Here is an 18,584-nt window from a genome sequence, read left to right as displayed (position 1 = left end):
GGAAGCTATGCAGAGCCCCTCCTTGCAGGAAAGGTGCAGGCTTGAATCCCCCACTAGCCTTTCCCCTTGCAACCTGGGACCCAATCCTGACTATCCTACCAGTGCTTCTACAGGGTAAAACTGCTCCACAAGAGAAATTCTGGCCTCATGAAAGGCAGTGAGTTTTGTTGTTGGCTTCATACCAGGCAAAAGAAACCAATGGCAATGCTCTCACTGAGTTCAGGGTTGCTAGGGCACTGCCTTTTTGAGGACTTGCCAGGTGCTTTGAAGTTTTCTGTGGATCTTTGTCTTCACACAGCTCCTGAGATCAAGGGCCCTTGGCTCTCAACTGCTCCAAAAGAACCAACTTATGTCTCCAAGAAAAGTATTTTGGTTTCCATGATGTGGCTGAGCAGAGGCAGCAGCAGGGAGTTGTGTGCCTCACTATGCCCACGGCTACTCAGGAAGTCTGAGACAATGTCAGGCCAGGGCCCAGATCTGCTGATCCTTATCCTGGCCTTTAGTCACCAAATCATAACCAGAATATTCATCTTCAAAGCACTTGCAAACATGGCATATGCTAGTCTTGGAAAATGTGGGCCAGGCTGGTTAGGGAAAAAATCTAGGGCAAGGCAAAACTCAGGGAATAGGACTGTGTGGGCTAGAGCTGGGAAGACACAGGCACATGGCTGAGGAAGTCTCTCCTCCATGTCCTCAGATCTCTGGTCGTGGCCCCTTACCCAGCTCCCTCCACATCTGAATACCAACCAGAACAGCCCCCCCTTTATTACTGGGATGCTCCAACATGCCAGATTCTCCCAGGGCAAGTAGTCTCAATGGTGTCAGCAAAGTCTTCCTGAGAACACCCAGGGGTTCCTGTGCACCAATATACAGAGATATCCCTCGGTGACAAAGCAAGAGGAACCTCCCACTAGGAATATCCCCATACTCAGCCCAGGTCCCACCAGCCTTTGGACACTGATCACCCCCTTCCATACAACCAGACTCGCCAACTTCTACCATTGTCTATGATCCCCACCAACCCTCCCCCCCCCCTTGCACCCACAAATACAACACCACAGCCTGGTTATTCACCCCAGTTTTTATTTCTTTAACCAGTCTCCAGGAGCATTCCCAGGCAGGGTGGGCAGCAGCTGGTCCACCTGAGAACAGGCTAAGTGCTGAGGCCATGGAGATGCTTACAGAAAGAGGCTAATTCTTGCTGTCACACTAAACTCTACAGAGTATTGACCTCAAGGGAGAGGCTGTTCCTTGGAGTGGATATACACTGATTCCTAATATAGAACCTGGTTATGTGGTGCTAGTAAGAAAATAAGATGCTCTATAATGACATGATTAAGTTTAGTGGCTGAAGTCAGCTGTTAGGAGGCACCTGGGTGAGACAGGCAGGCCCCCTCTTCATGATCCTCAGGAAAGGAGGGCAATGGTTGCTGCAGGAACCAGGGCAGCTCCTGACACAAAGAAACCCTAAGTAGGGACCTCAGAGCACTGCTCAGTTCAGGGTTAAAGATGCCCCCAACTACCCTCACCCCAGAGCAGGGCAAAGCAAGGTGCGGGTTTGGTCCCCATTACTGGACTCCCTCAGCCCCCTACTGACCACAACAAACCTGCCCGCAGCACTTGTGTGAGGGTTTGAAGCTGGAGGAACCAGAGGCACAGAGTTTCAGCTACACTATGTCCTACTGGGGTGCGCTGGGGTGACTCAGGCCTGTGGATGATCTGAGAGCTGAACCCAGATCTACTGGGTCCTGGTTTGCAGCCTTGACCCCCATCTGCCCTGCCTTCCATGACTGTCCAACTGTCTGCAAACCAGAATGAACAGCTGCCTGTTACCCAGGGCTGTGATGGAGGCAATTGAGTGGTGGTGGGGGGATGGCATTTCTAAGCCATAGCATACAAGGTGGTATGCACACCCAGAACAGATCCTACCACTCTCACTCACTACAAGTGCCTCCAACAGTCCTGGGAAACTGTGACACCCTGAGGCACGGCACTAATCCCAGGTATGCAGCCAGCAAGGCACTACCCCCAGTCCAGTGCAGCCCCTGGTTTGTCAGTTTGGCCCTGTTCAACTTAGCCCCTCTTCCCACAAAATGCATCAAAACTTGTGGTCCCATTACAGGTTTGAAGGGTGGAAGGGGCAGAAGGGTCAGCTTGAATCGCACCAAATTGGTCATCAAAGGAAATGGCCTGGGGCTCTGTGCCACATGATCCATGGCCAGGCGACAGTCTTGGTTATCTCATGTGGACAGGAGCTGTCACAGAAGGCAGGGAACCTCACTAGAGCATTCCTCCCAGCTAGTGACCATACCATCCCCTGCCAGCAGGGTCACAACCACCAGCTATGCCTTGCTAGGGCAATGCTGCAGCCAACCTGCACTGGGAACAAGCCAGCGTCAGGTGATGGAGTGGAGGACAGGCCCCGCAAGCAGCATCCCTCATCCAGTCATGGCAGGCTGCCTACAGCCCTAAACCCACAGAGATGCCCAGCCCCCAGGTCTCAGTTGTATTGAAACAACAGGAACTACTCAGCCCAGTTGAACTATTCCTCCAGCAAACATGTGTGCCAGGCAGAGGCGTGCAGCGGTGCGGTGGCTAGGGGAGAACCAGCTCTCTGTGGCAGCCGAACATGAAGGCAGGGGGAGGAGGTGTTGAGGGTTCCCGTCAGTCAGTGCTTTGCTGCAGCAGGAGGGTCCTCTTCACAAGTGTTCACTGAAACAAGGAGTGAAGCAGGTGGATTCACTTTTCAGTTCTGCAGGGAAGGAGCTGCTGGGCTCTCAGCCCCAAAGAACAATCCATCCTGGAACCAGCAGTGCCCCCCCTGCACTGCTACATGCCTGCCTTGAGTCTGTGCTGGGAGATCCCAGCCTCTCTGGACATTGGGCTTTTGTCTTCCTGCCTGTCCAGCCACCAACAAGAGGTGACGCTTAATTCCAAAGTATGTTCTGTGATGCAGGTGCCTGCTGCTCCACTGGGAACAGACTGAGGTCAGCAACTCCTTCTTCATTGGCAAGTGCCCAGTGTTAACCTGACAGGGCAGGCTGGGCCACCCCCAATACAGCCCAGCAGGACAGTGCATCTCAGGAAGAGCTGCACAGAAGGTTGCTCTTTCCCTCTCTTGCTGACACTGGGCTACTCCCAAACTATTCCAAGCTTGGTCCACCAAGATCAAGGTGCTCATCAGAAGCACACCACTGCCTGGCACTGGTGGTAGTGCAGACAAACACTACAGTTCCCCGCCCAGTGCTGCAGTCATACCTCTCCACTCTAGGAAGCCCTGCTTACCTGGCTATCCGGGACAGGATCTCTTTGATACGCACGACCAGCTTCTCGTGCTGCAGAGGGTTGCTCTCGATGGCGCTGTGCAGTTTGGCCATGTAGAAATCCAGGGTGCCCAGCGTGGGGGTCTCACCGGTGCCTGAAATAGATGCCCATGAGCTGAGGGCAGGGGCCACACATTGCATCATACCCAGCCCCAGCCTTTTACTGGGACCAACATCTGTACTGGGAGAGCTGCCAATCAGCCCCACACCTCCACATGCCTGGAGCCCAGACAAACCCAGTGCTGCAATGGCTAGATAGCTTCTGCTGGTGGGAAGGACCCCTTTGAATCTGCCCCCTCACACACAGACCCTCCCAGGGCACTGCTCTCATGGATAGCAGGCGACGGGGGCAGGGCAGTCCAAGCATGGGGTGCAAACACTTCCAGCCCCCCATTTACAAGAAACAATGGCCACAAGCTAGCAGAGAGCAGATTCAGATTGGACATTAGGAAGAACTTCTTCACAGTTCGAGTGGCCAAGGTCTGGAACGGGCTCCCAAGGGAGCTGGTGCTCTCCCCTACCATGGGGGTCTTCAAGAGGAGGTTAGATGAGTATCTAGCTGGGGTCATCTAGACCCAGCACTCTTTCCTGCTTATGCAGGGGGTCGGACTTGATGATCTATTGAGGTCCCTTCCAACCCTAACATCTATGAATCTATGAATCTATGAATGTGGTTCAGTCAGCTGGATCAGCTCAGCCCTTCATCTAAGCCAGTGTGCAGGCACAGGCCTGCAGAGACCCTGCTGCCAAGGCCTGGTCTGCTCTGTCCAAACGAGAGGCAGCAGGGCACTTTCCTCAATAGCAGGGGCTAGCACTGCCCTCGCCTGCACACTGTGTGCTGAGCCTGCCTGGCACCCAGGATCTGCCCCAGAGGGGCCTGCTCTGTAGTGGGGGCAAAGGCAAAGAGTCAATGCAGTGCCTGGTGATCCTTTCAGGCAGCACTTCCCAGAGTGGCAGTGTGCTCCCATTCCTAGCAGGGACATGTATGAATCACAGCCACTGGCAAGGGAATCTGTGGCTGTAATTTTTGTGACTGCCAGGAACCAGTGTCTGAAGCAAGGGGGGCACAATGGTGGCCAACCTTGCTATGGTGGGGTATAAACCCACAAAGCTTGGGAAACGTCACTTTAAGGCCAGGGGGAAAGGGAAGGTGGTTGGGTAGAAGTTCTGTGAATCCCTGCAGGGTAAAGGTCCCCAGTTCTAGGGAGCCAGCAAGCGTCAGGTCCTCTTATGGGAATGCAGCCAAGAGCACATCCCTGTAGGTCACAGAGAGGGTTCTTCCAGGCAGCATCCCAGGCTCCCTTCTCTGCCTCCCAGCTCACCTGGGATGGGCAGGGAGGCAAAGCTGGTGGTCAGGGCCTGCCGGACAGACTGGAGTTGCTGCTGCAGGGCCAGCGTCTGCCTCTCCTCCAGTGCCAGCTCCTGCTCCAGCTTCTCCTTGGCACAGCTCATGCTCTCTGTGTGCTTCTGCAGGATAGCATTCTGTTCTTCGAACTCGGTGTTCATCTTCCGCAGGCGCCGCAGTTCTGCCTCCCGTGCTGCCCCAGAGATCAGTAGAGGGGTCAGTACAGAGAACAGGGGCATCCCCCAACAGGCTCACAGAGACTCAGGGCCAAACCCTCTCTGCTGGGGACCGAGCAGGGCTCCAGCAATGGCATCAGCCTCAACCTCAGTTCTCTGGATACAGCACGGCCTGGAGCCCTCAGCTAGGATCAGAACCCTTGTGTGCCAGGTGCTATAAAGGTTCTCTGCCTTTCCCTTCCTTTGTCAGTGCCGATGGAAATGAAGCCAGGGAAGCCAGCTCATGCAGGATGCTAGGATCAGTGACTATACACTTTCCCAGCACCCTGCTGCAGCACTGACAGGATCAGCAGACACAGTCCACATCATTTGTACTGCAACTCCCACTGAGCTTGCCTCTGTGCATTATGGGTTTCCTTCACCTGCTAGGGTAGGATCAGGCACTGCCTGGCAGTCAAGCCAGTGGCGCTATCAGCTATGGTGAGCCTCAGGGGTCTGATTACAATAGGGAAAGCTGACCATCCTCTTCTGACCAGGTTGGACATGTGGCTCAAAGTAATGGAACGCTGGGCTACAGCATGTGGCATTGCTCCACCCACAGCCGACCCCCTAGGGCCCGAGTGAGCCAGTGGCTGCGTACATGGAGAATGGCAGACTGTCCCAGCCCCAAAGGGTGAGGCCCCTTTCTCCTGCTTCAGTACCTTTGTTCTGGTCCAAGAACTCCTCTGTGAAGATCGGCACATCAAATGTGGAAAAGCCATCGCTGCCGCATTCCCCCACCTGTCCAGGAGATTGGGTGAGTGTCCAGCAACCAGGAAGGGTCAGATGGGGACAGCTGCTGGGTGGGAGGGCTCCAGCCTGAGCTTCTCTTTGCACAGGCGAGTCCCCAGACATGCTGGGACATGCTGATCCTCCACTTCCCTAGCTGGAAAGGGTGCCGCAGACTTGACACCCCATAAGACAAAAGCTCGAGGGCAGTTAGAAGGGCTCCTGTGAGAGCATCCAGATGGAGCCAACAACACCACAAGTGGAGGGGGCAAGGCAAGGCAAGGACGACATGGTCTGTGCTCCAGCGCAGGCTGACCAGAACCAATCAGATAGGGTGGCAGCTTAGTCTGTGCAGGGGGTGTCTTGGGGAGACCTGTCCCCTGGGCAGAGCCGGGGCCTCCCCAAACCAATGGCCAAGTCACCTTCCTCTGCAGGGCCCAGTGCTCCACCTCACATACTCTACTGAGTGTCCTCAGTGCCTCCAACCCCTCAGGGCCTTACCTTGTGTGGGTGGCCGTTCAGCAGGGTGTTCACAGCTACAGAGCCAGCATCCTCTAGGAGCAGAAAGGAGTCATGGGTTACTCATCTAGTCCCACTGCTGCCAACATACAGCCCCAAGAAGGGGAACAACCCCATTATTCCTTGTGCCCAGCATCACTGACCTTTCTTGATCTTCTTTTCCTGGATCTTCTCCGTGCACATCTTGTAGGCCTCTGACTGCTGGTACTCTCGCAACTCCTTCATGTACTGCTGCTTCTCCCGCTCTGCCTCGTCCAGGTACCGCTGAAACCACACCAGGGTTAGATGCTCTGTGCAGAGCCAGTGAGGTTCCCAGGACCACAGACAGGAGAACAAGGTCACAGACCTTGGCCCCCATCTCCCTCTTAATAGGGCCCAGCAAGTGTTACCATAGACACCACTGAGAAGCCTATCCCAGCACACAGGGCTTGTTTCCAAGCCCAGTTCTGTTTCCACAAACACCAATGGCAAAAATCTCTGTTGACTTCAATGGCAGCAAAACCAGCTGGAAGTGTTACTCTCAGCTTTGGGGCTAGCTGATAGTTGATGCTGAGGCCCAGTGGCAAGGCGTAGGAGATGCACTTGCACCCGAGAGCACTGGTGCACCCCCTGAAAGCCAGTACTCCCCAGTTAGGTGACGGGCAGGCAGGAGTGCCAGGGGCAGGGGGGCAGGCAGGAGTGCCAGTGCCCCCCCTGTGAGCACTGGCCGGGGTGTGGGGGCACCAAGGGAAGCACTGCTGGCAACTTCATGCTTCTGGATTGGTGCAATCAGCCGTGGGGGTACTCTCCCCCACCTCGGGTTGGCGAGATTGGCCACGGGGGACACCCCCCCGGTCACTGACTCGCTGCTGGGGGGGGCATGTGCCCCCCCCGACTCAGAAGTCACCAGTTGCCCATGCTGTGGCCTACAGCAGAATGGCTGGTCAGGTGAATCTCAGGTATGTAATCCCTGTAGCCAAGGCAGAGGACATATCCCAAGCCTCCTGCAGCAGCAGATTAGGTAAGCACTATGGACTGGGCTCCCTAGATGTCTTCCAGGGGACCCTGGCTACCCCTCTCTAAAGCACCTACTGCAGTGTGGCTCTTGTACTGCACCCATTGCCACATAAGTTTCCCAGATCCTATTTGCAGGTGGCCTCTCCCCTGGGAGCCTGGTCCCTCCCACACCTGTTTTTCTGAGGGTTGGAGCTTGCTCCACTCAGCTCCCAGCATCTTGGTGATCTCGGGAAAGGGCAGGTCAGGATGCTGCATGCGAATCTGCTCACGCCGTTCATTTAGGAAGCGAACATAGCCTGTCACAGGGGCTTTGGGGCCATTGGGTAGGATCTTCTTCCTCTTCTTCCCTTTGGGCCAGCCCCTCTTCTTCACCGGCTGGTGCCCGAGGGCAGGAGAAAGACAGACATGAGGATAAATATGTACAAGCTAGACTGGAGCTCACTAAGCTACTGGGTACAAAAGGGAGAGAGGGACATAAAGCAATGCACTAGCACAGAGCTAAGCCTCCTCCGTCCTGAACCCTTTGTTTTTCAGGTGATTTGAGTTCCTGGACTCTCTTCTCAGCCCAGTGTTGTAGCCACAAGAGTTCCCCCTTCTCCTGTATCCATGGCACAAGGCCCTGGGATGTCTGGGCTGCATGGTAAGGAAGGTGGTGTTATTGAGAGCTCAAGGATCTTGCACGTGGGCAACAGAAAAAGAGCTCCATCTAGGACTGGCATCTGCTTCCTGCAGTGCTTTGAACCCTAATATCCCACTGCTGGGCTACTGTATGGGAACCAGCATGGGAATGGCCTGGCATTGATGTCAGAGAAGCCAGGCTCTGAGGCCCAGGACTCACCTCCTCCTCGGTGTGGGGCTTCTCAGTGCTTGTGCGGGGAACCTCCCCCTTTTCTTGCTTGATGGCCACCAGGAAGTTTCCATGCTGGGCTTTGCTGGCAGCATGTCTGCAAACAGAGAGCTAGAGTCATCCCGGGCTGGAAGGCAAGTCCGGAGGCACTACTGGGAGGCAGCACCTCTTGCAGGGAGAGGCTGGGAATGCAGGAACTGAGCTTCCCACTTATCTACCCTCTCCACGGCCTACTGAGAGAAGCCAGAGATGAAGCAAGCAGCATGAGCCATTCCCTCCCAAAGCCAGAGCTCCCCTACTGTTCTCTATAGCACGACCAGCTGGGAGCACAATAAATCTGCCCAGGACCAAGTAGTCCCCTGGTGTCCTGGAGTCCTGCGTGACACCATGCATTAACTGGTATTAACAATTACATATTCCTCCTTTAATTTGCTGTTAAGTGAGTCCCATATCAGCCGTTCCAGTATTTCAACTGACAGGTCTATAACGTACTCAGGTCACTTTATCATGTTCACATCCTGCCCTGGCACTGGCTTTCTTCCAGCCCTCTGAACTCCTCAGTACTCCCAGACTCATTGGAAACCAACGTCACTTCCCAGACCGCTTTGAAAACCACTGGACACCATTTACCCAGACTTAAAAATGATCTACCTCGGGAAGCTACTCTTCAATATGCTCCTGAGTTACTATGGGAATGAAACGTATTTCCTGTGATATGAGGACATCATCAGTTCCCCCCTCTCCAGTGAGCACAAGGGAGAAAAAAAATGAATCGCATCTGCTTTTTCTGCATTATTATAAAAAATTCTACCATTTCCATCAAGGAATAGATTAAGGCCATTGTTTAGATACTGCTCCTAAAATACCTGAAAAACTTTGCTGCCAGAGATTCCTCCTTTCACTTCCCTTATACATGTTCTACAGTCCCTGACTTGATTCAAATTCATTACCACCAGAATCTCCTTCCCTGCATTTATTATGGATGGTTTTAAGATTTTCTCATTTTTATAGCTACAGCCAGTATAGATGTACTTCCTTTATCCTTTTTACTCAAAACAAAAGCAATCAAGCCGCAGCCACTTATTATGAAGCTATACTAATTTTAAGTTCTTGGATTGACTCCTCTTTATCTATCAAGCTGTCCTGTAATAGTTTCCCCCTGTGCGTTACATGCCATGTTTTGGGGTCTGCATATTGTCACCTCTGATAGATGCAAACTCCACAATTTTAGTTCTGACAGCATGAGGCCTCTGGGATGTGTCACTCAGACTAACACCCCCCATGATAACACAACCTCTCCCTAAGCATTGCAGGTGGGTGCTTACAAAGCTGGTTATTCTACTGGGGCCTTTAAAAATAAGTTTGAATGTGCTGCAATGCCAAACTATGCATCTGGGAATGGGGAGTAAGTCCAGGATTTGGGGAGGGGGGGAAGGGCAGGGAGCGGGGAGACCATGCCCTGCAAAGCAACAACTCCAGAAAGGATTTGGTGGAGTGGTTTTTCAACTATGTTCAAGGGTGGTTCAAAGGAACCTACTGCTAGACTCAGGATCCCCCCCTGGAAAATGCCAGCTCTCAGCTTTCACTCATTTTGTAACTATGGAAAAAAATACCAGAGTAATTCAGTTGCAATGAACTCAGAGAGACGGCAGCAGGTCAGAGTGGTTTTGACACGATGGATTCCTATTTGAAGCTCCTGGGTTTGTCTTGCAAATCGTGTGTGGGAGTTTGCACACCTAACAGTGCTAACTGTACATAGCACTCCACTGTCACCCTTAAAAGGAGCATCTCATGGCAGCCGAGGGTGCCACATCACCTGGTTTAGAATCACTGGCTGCATCTACATGAGACGCTGACTGCACAGTGGCTCATTATTACTGCACAGTAGCACTGTGTGGCACAAATGTGTGTAACACGACATTAATGTGCAGTAGTAATGAGCTACTGCGCAGTTGGCATCACCTAAAAGCCGTTTGTAATGAGCTACTGCACAGTCAGTGTCACCTAAAGCCATCTCCTCTGGGAGACAGGCCCTAGTCATGGTTTCTGCTCCAACCAAAGTTCTGGGAATTCACCCAGCATTATACATGCAGCTGAGTCATTTCATTCTGCCCCACAGTCTCTATGGCCAGAGTGGGGCTTTCTGAATATGCTCAAAAGGGAAGCATGGGGCAAGCATAGTTATGTAAATTGAAACAAGTGTGAACATTACATAAGTGTCAAAAACTGCCTTTATGCACTTAGGCACATAAACGTGAAACAGGATTTGTGTCTCAGTCTCCAGTGACTGTAAACTTAGAACTGACACAAAGAGTTCAGGTTCTTCAGAAAGCCTTGGGAGACAAGATAAAGCATCCTGGATGCAGTCCAGAGAGCTCAGGCATGGAGAGAGAGGCTGATGAGGCAAAGAGAAACATGAGATAAAGTTTTTAGCAGAAGGGTCAGATTCTGAGAGCACTGGGCTGCATTAGGTTTAGCACTGAATGAGAATACAGAATGGCACTGATGTGTAGGAAAGGTTAATTCAAGGGATCTAAGGATCACTCAGAATGAAGATGACAGAGGAGGGGCGGTGGGAAAATATGGAGTAGGTCTCAGCCTCCCAGCTGCAATAGCTACCACGGTCCAGTGACACAGCAGCGGTGCAAGCAGAAATAGGTCCTTTCCAGGGAGTGAGCTGGAGAATGAGTTGTTAGTCACAAACTCCACTTGATTCAGCCAAAAACGTCTACATGCAGAGACAGGATCAGAAGAATGGCTTGTTACAAACCCTGCAGACCCTTTCATAGGGCCTCTCCTCCTATTTTTTTTTTAACCACCCCTGAGAGCAATTTTACCTGACCAAAATCTCTGCAAAACTCTGACACGCTCCATGAGCACGGGCATTCTCTTCAGAGCAAAAGGAATCCTTCACAGCGGCTCTTTCTACCTCTAATTTAGAAGCAGCAGAAGGGAGAGGAGGAGCTGCAGAAGCTGATGGATAATCCAGAAGTGATCTAATGAATGGACAGCTCGCAGATCAGGTGGCCACAGTCAACATGAAAGGCACGAGGATGCACTTGTTAGAGCAGAAGGACATATGAAAAAGGGAGAGGGTATTACAGTATATGCTAGGCATACATATGGAAGCCAGATGCGTTTGGGCTACAAAAGAGAAGGAATTATGTGTGTTGATAGATAAAACACTAGAGAATTCACTTTAGGACACACATAAAGTAGGGGTAAGAGTTTTGAAGACCTGATGAGTGTAGAATGAGAATCCTGATTAGACACAGCCAGATGCAGTAGCAAATTTGAAGTGATGTGGGAATCTCCCTGCGAGTTTCATGATGAACTAAGCACAGTGTGGACAGCTCATGATCTGACAGCAGAAGATAGTTTCCTGTGCTTGTTGAAAATCTCACTCCCTTATTTGTGAGAGAAGGTGGAAGTGCTAGTGAAAGAGCACACCACAGTGAGTGAAGTCATAGATCTGTAACAATATCTTAGAGCTATTTAGCAGAGCAATAGGAAAACATAACAACGCGCAGTTAGCCCCATTTCCCTAAGGATCCCCCCAGAGTGGTGAAAGTGGAAGGACCAAGCAGGAAGAACCTTTCAAGGGCCAAGAAGGAAACATCTCTCAAGGTTGGTAGGGTAATGAAGAAGATCCAGGCTGAGTCCCCAAAATCACAAGGAGCAAGGCATAGACAAAGTTTGGGCACAGACTCTTGGGTTGGGATTTCAGTCAGCCCCTGAGCACACTGAGGACCCAGAAAGAAACTGAACACTGAGAAAAAATTCAAAGTGTGGCAGGTAAATGACAGGCAGAGAAACAAAGCTCCAGTGTGTGCGTCATCAAGAGAAAGCTGCCAAATTTACAGAGCTGTCTGACTGGTTGTAACAGCCAGAGGCCGTGATCCCTAAGAAGGTGCTTGCTGGGGAGGAACAGCATCCTAATGAACAGAATAGGTGCCAACGGGTCCTCTGTAAAGTAACGCCCATTGTAGGCATGGATGGAATTGGCACATCTGCATTATTAATGGTGGGAAGGGAACATCACTTTGTCTTACTAATAGCAGCCTGTCTCAGCATAGTTCGTATGAAGCCTCCATTACAGTCCAACCTCACCATTTGGAGAATGCAGAATTCCCTCCTCGTTTGCAAAGAATCAGGTAAATGTTGCAGTGTCTTGTCCAAATTTAACTGAGCTGGGCAACTTGACAGTGACTCATGCCTTTGCCTAGTAAGCATGCCTGAGCTGTGCAATCTTTTAGAGTCTGATTTTCTTGCTGCATTATACGATGTGGAACCAACCATACCAACAAGCTGCTGTGAGTTGCATTCTCCAGGCTTTAAATCATTAAGCAGTAACAAGTTTAGCTTGTTGCAGTGTCGAATGGGTTCAAAAAGCACAGCCGTGTAAGGTGGAGGGCATTTTCACGGACCACGCTTTTAAAAAGGATGTGCAAAGGCTGGTAAAAAGCATCCAAGGCTTTTGTTAAGCATAGCATGATGCTGGGCAGCTGGCCAAGCCTGTTTTGATCTCTGAGCCAAATATTCCCCCACAAAAGCAGTATCCTTTTCCTGGTAAAGGTAAGCCTTATGTAGGACTTTTTTCCCCAGTATCTCCAAGTGATTTTGCATTTCATTAAAGCAGTGAGCTGGCAGTTCTCAGTCCTACCACAGTAAACTCTAGGGGAAAAGCAAGTTTCTTTTCCCTTTCCTTCTAAACTTGCCTGAATTTTACTGGTCTCTTGGATTTTTTATTCTTCTGCAAAAGATTTTAAAGTTTATTTTACTTGGAATATATGTAAGTATACTAGGGTTTTTAACTGTGATTGTTCGGTACATGTTTTGTTGTGTGCACTTTATACGTCATGTATGTATAAGTATTGTCTAATGGTGTGTCTATGTCATACACATGCTAAAGGCAGAATCCTGTTTCACTGTGCACACCCAAATGGCAGTTTCTGAGCCATGTTACTGCTATTTTTGGTGCTTATGCACAGCTTGCAAACCTACCTGAAGAGCAATGGGGACAAACATCCACACGCTACCGAACATATGCAGGCTGCACGCTGGCCTGGCAGATACATAAGCAGCTCTGTATAAGCCTACGCTGGCAAGTTAAATCACAAACTGTACCTGGCAAAAAAAACCCCATGACTAGTTGGTGTTGGACAGTCTTCCTATTTCTCTCTTACAGACAAGTGGGCAGGGCACATGTCCACGAAGCAGAAGACTTGGGTTATAAGCCCCATTTCAAAAGAATTTGAACATGCGCCTTTTCTGACTTCTCAGCACATGACTCGGACCATACCACAGAGTAGGCAGCACTTAGTGGCCTCTCCAGTCCTTTTGAACCCGGCCTGCTAGGCAGTAAAAGAGGGAGGTGTGTGAGGCTAGGAAAGGTGAACCAGCAAGGCGGTGTGTGGCTTAATGAGATGGATGCTAGTTTGGCAGGGAGCAGGTTCCAGCCTGGATCTCCCCTCACCCTGTTCCCAATGGGGCAGAAACTTTCCCCAGTCATCTCTGTCCCTTTTACACAATGAATAATAAATGCAAGATGCAGTACCTCAGCTTCAAGAGAAGGCTTGGAGAAAAGCTAAAACAACACCTAACCTGGGGCAAGGTGGTTCCAGTACGATGCCATGAAATCAAAGGAGAATAGGTTCAAATCCTTGCTGGGTGAAGGTTACCTAGAACCTATGTCTCCTGCTTCCTGGGTGAGCACCTTAATCACCTGGTTACTGGGCTAAAACCCTAGAAGGTCTGTCCTCCTCAGGCTGCTGGTATCTTTGCCTGTTCAGGCTGCTGTGTCTGGAGCAGGGAGGCGCGCCCCCGCACAGGCTGCTATGTCCCAGGCCGTGGGGGTCGGCAGCACAGGCTGCTTTGCCCTGGGCCGTAGGGTCTCGGCAAAAATGGAAGTGCCACGGTGGGCACTTCCGTTCTTGCTTTTACCTTACAAGCTGGTAGGCCAGTTAATAGAGCATTCCGGCTTGATAATACAGCTTTTACTGTAAATTGACTAGTCCTACACTATACATATTTACAGAAAGAGATCTTTAAAAAAAATAAATCCTTGAATAAATGTTTCCCCCTTCAACATTAGGCAAAAGTGCCTATAAATGGGTATTAATAACTATCATGTTTCTGAAACAATACCTGATAATAATTAACTTCTTTCCTTAAATGAGCAGGTTTCCCCACTCTGGGTAAACACTGCATTGCTAACAGCCAAAGTAACAGGGAAGCAGCTCTCCTCTCTCTGGGGAGTACCCATGAGAACACAGGCAAACCCAAAATCTAATTCCATGCATAAACTGATAAATGTTGCTTGTTTTAAAGGGTTACAGCAAAAAAAATAAATAAATAAAAATAAAACAAAAATAAAAAGCACATCCCCTTTTGTCTCCAATCATCTGGGGTCGCAGAACAAGCCAGCTACACTATACAATTCATACCAAGGAAACTGGCATCTTTTCAGTCCTTTCATCCTAATGGCCTTAAAAGTTACATCAGCTTCAGGCCAACTGCTCTTAGAGGTTATGACTGAAAGGCAGATGTACCTTCCTGGTCATTCACACCTCTGGCACTCAGATAGAGGGTTTTAAAATGGGTACGTACTTGCGGGAGCATCTGAATCAGTTCTACCTGAGAGTAGCAGCTAAAATGAGAAAAGCTCAGCAAAGGCAAGAGCATGTTTTGGTCAAAAAAACCCAACCTCAACCCCCCCCCCCCCCCCCCAAAACCCCCAAACAAAACAAAAAACCAGTAAAAAAACAAAACAAAACAAAACCTCAAAACCAAAAAAACCCAAACCCCACACTTGGGAAACAGGGGACTTTGGAATGCCTCCATTCTATGCAGTTGCTGAGCATAATTTCTGTTATACAATTTAAACCAGCTAAGCCCTTTTCTGTGTAAAATTAGAAGTACTGGGAGAAAAAAGGTCTGACAATATTTATTACACAAATCATAACTGTTCAAGAAGGGATCTGTTTGATGCAATACACCCCCATGGCTGCCTGACACTGCCTGCATGGGTGCCTGGTGACTGTCAGCACCCACTACCAAGTAAAGCTCAGGAAGAACGGACCAATGAAGCTGAGGCTGGATCTAGTGCAGTGGTGGGACTCAGATCAAACACAGCATGTTCTCTTGTATACCATATGCCCCCGAATAAGACACGTCCCTTGTTTTGGAAGAAAAAATATTCTTCCAGTCATGGCTGAATGCTGACTGCAGGGGAACCTGACTTCAGTGGTTGTGAGTGCAAGATGGTTAAAGCTGTAGTTCTGGTGCTGACAAGTGAATGCCATCTCCTCTCTCCCTGTGGCTGGTAGAGGGAGAAGCATAGTAGATATCTTGCAACAGTCTGCCTGCTTTGATACAAGAAGAAAAATTAGCTTCCTCTTTTAAGACATGCTTGCCAATCCTGGAGGGGTGATTTATGGGAGGAAAGCATGTGTGGTATTTGAGTAAATGCCATATTTGAGAGACCATGAACTAGAGCCAAAAAACCACCACTTCAGAATATTTGAAATTACTGTATTTTCTTGCATTCAACACAACCTCAAGTAAAATATGCACCTTGTTGTTGAAAGGCAGAAAGACATTTAAACAACCTTTCCTTGAGAACCTCTGCAGGAGATTTAATTACAAAAAACAATTACAACAGGGAGAGGGAAAACATCCATAGCCAGCAGCTAGGGCAAGGGTGGGCAAAATGTGGCCCGGGGGCCAGATGCGGCCCGCCAGGACATTCATTCGCAGGGCCCCTTAAAAATTTAGAAAATTAATATTAATCTGCCCTGGGCTGCCTGCCATGAGGCCCTTGATGGCTTGCCAAATCTCAGTAAGCATCCCTCTGCCCAAAATAATTGCCCGCCCCTGAGCTAGGGAGTCCTGCATGCAACATTTGCTGCTTTATTTTTGCTTTCTCCTGACAGAGGCTTAAGTAGCAGAAACTGCTGTCACCATATTTTCCAATCTAAGCCTCAATTTCTAGCCACTGGATTTTGGAAAGCAAGTGTGTGTTGCATCGTATGTGAGAAAAATATTATATGATCAAGACAACACAGTAGCTTAGTGCTTGCAGTTTTGATTAAACTAGTTTAATTTATTCATGAGCCTATTGCTTTAAACTGTTTTTATATGAGGGGAATTTAAACATTGTGAACAGGCCAAACTGGCTTCTTGCTGTTCACTAGTCTCTGTTGATAAGATCATGACTAATCAGTAATAAGCAAGTAGCTTGTTTGTGCCACACCAAGTCCAGGAGTTTCCTTCTTTCAGGAAAAAGAAGGACTTGGGAAACAACTTGTTGGGGACAGAGCATGCTTCAGGACTATTTATGTGGAACCAATGGATTTTATTGTCCTTAAAGAATAGGAGAGTTGTGTGTTGTCCCAAGAAACCCTGCATTTAATCCCATGTTGGAAGGAATTCAGTTTAGCATAGGAAGACAGATTTACAGTATATGTTATTACTTGCATTGTATGGTTATTTTAAAAAACCTAATTTAAAATTAATATATGGACTGAGCCAACTCCATTAACGTGCCCTGCCACCGGGAAGCAGGTTTTAGACATAAAACATAAACTCATGATGCCTTTGCAGGACATAGACATTAAGAAGCTTCCTGCCAAATTGAAGAGGTACTGGTGTATTTATGATATTGTCCAGGTCACAGTGGAAGAGAATGCATAAAGCACATCATAAATTGTCTTCTGGGACTATTAGAAAAATAGCCATAGCAATCCTGCATCTAAATTTTGACCTATATCATGAAAAAGGGTGATGCACATTTCCAGAATCTGAGTTCCCTTCGCAGCTCCATTGCTTGTGTTTGCGCCTGACACGGATGTTTATATCCAACTGGCTACTGTCCAGTACAGGTGACTTCGAAGGTGACATCTACAAGGAATGTCTGCAAGTCCCGTGTCTGATGGCACTTCACCTGGGAAACCTCACAAACGGCTCACTGCTCTAGAAAAGAGCAGCTCTCCATATACTAGTGTCATGTGCTTGCGGGGGGGAAAAAAAAGGTTCGATTAGGAATCAGGATAAACTAAAAGAGCAGAAAGACACTGTGCTGCGTCTGCTCCAATTCATTTGGTGGAAGGTGCCAATGGAAAAGGTAGCAACAGACAACCTGGGATAGTGTCGTATAATCCCCAATCACAGGGCGTGCCTACATGAGATGTTAAACGTGTCATAGCCTAATATTACACAGCAGTAGCGTATCATGTCAAAACCAGTGCCAATACGCTACTGCGCAGCAGTATCACGAAAGAGATGTGCTATGGCACTAACGCGCAGCAGTGCCAGTCGCTGCACATTTAGTGCTTGATTATACAAGTACGAAATTTAACGTGCAGTAACTGGGGTGCGTTAACGAACATGCAGGCGCGCCCACAGGACACGGCAGCAGGGCGACCAAGCCAACGTTTTGATTTCGGCCCGAGTACGCCACAGCTGACCGCAGCACTGTCACACCCACTCTCGATTTGGAAAATGTTTGTGTAATTAACGTAGATTCAAGGTTTCGAAACGTGGCTCTGCAGAACAAATGGAGATGCAAGGGGAAAACGTGTGTGTAACGTTAACAGAAAGAAAGAGAGAGAGAAGAAGGGAAAGAAGAGAGAGGAGGGAAGATACTGGGAAGAAGCAGGATGGTTACAAACGAGTCTCAGGAGCTGAGTTATGATTACTCAGGGTTAGCTGGGAGCGACACCGATAGCGTTACTTGGGCCATTAAACCGATAAGAGGCAGAAGGAAGCGGCGGCGGCTGGCTTCATCCAGGTAACAAAGAGGTGCGGTGGCATTTCACGATGCTGGAGCCCGCCCAGGAGCCCCGAGGGAGCGGGCCGGGCTCAGCAGCCCGGAGGGAGAAGTGCTGCCAGGAGGCCCCGCCCCGCGAGGCGTTTCCGGTGCAGCCAGGGCAGGGCAGGGCAAGGCAGGACAGCCACTCTCACCTCGCGGGTGGCGACCCGGGCACAGGGCACAGGACACAGGGCAGGGGCGCGCGCGGACTGGACACGTGGGGTCTCCATCGCAGGAGAAAAACGCGGGAAGCCGCGGGTGGGGGGGTCCAGGGCTGCTTGGCCCCCACCCGCCCGGCCCCGGGAGCCCCGCGCGCGGACACTCACAGCATGGCGGGGGGCAGCGGGGCGCCGTGCGCCATCCCCGTCCGGCAGCGCCTGAGGGACACGGCCCGTCACGGGCGGCACCCGCCGGCAGGCAGCGCGCGGCCCACTCGCACCCCTTCCGCGCTCTACCCCCGTCCCCCGGCCGCATGCTAATGAGCTGCCTGCTGATTGGCCTGCCGGCGCCGGCGTGTAGCGGAAGTGGGCTGGCATTGGTCAGCGAGGCGCTCCGTCAGTGGCCAAGGGGCGGAGCTGGCGCGTGGCGTCCTAGACCCTGCGAGCGACTAGCCCGCCGGCCAATCAGCGAGCGGCTGCGGTGTCCAAGGGAAGGGGCTCTTAAAGGGGCCTGCACGTGGGGCCAGAGGGGCTGCCTTTGCCACCGCCACCAGAGCGGATCCTGGGGGCTGATCTGATCTGATCTGATCTGGGAAACGACGTGGAAACCCGCCAGGGCCGAGCACGAGCTGGAAGCCCAG

The 18,584-nt window shown here is 50.4% G+C and overlaps 1 protein-coding gene across 1 annotated transcript; it reads right to left on the bottom strand.

Annotated features, from left to right (window-relative positions):
* Positions 1–1,066: 1,066 nt before the first annotated feature.
* Positions 1,067–18,248, bottom strand: HMG20B (high mobility group 20B). Its single transcript, XM_006267377.4, has 9 exons — positions 18,112–18,248; positions 7,966–8,071; positions 7,299–7,502; positions 6,275–6,395; positions 6,114–6,166; positions 5,546–5,624; positions 4,646–4,861; positions 3,286–3,418; positions 1,067–2,712 (listed from the first exon to the last, which is right to left on the bottom strand). The coding sequence occupies exons 1-9, from the start codon at positions 18,144–18,146 to the stop codon at positions 2,700–2,702; spliced, it is 960 nt and encodes a 319-aa protein (XP_006267439.1). The 5' UTR covers positions 18,147–18,248; the 3' UTR covers positions 1,067–2,699.
* Between the last annotated feature and the right edge of the window lie 336 nt (positions 18,249–18,584).

Source organism: Alligator mississippiensis, chromosome 16 (assembly GCF_030867095.1).
Source record: "Alligator mississippiensis isolate rAllMis1 chromosome 16, rAllMis1, whole genome shotgun sequence".
NCBI lineage: Eukaryota > Metazoa > Chordata > Crocodylia > Alligatoridae > Alligator > Alligator mississippiensis.
The sequence above is the reverse complement of the archived record's forward strand: the minus strand, read 5'-3'. Positions and strand labels throughout refer to the sequence as shown.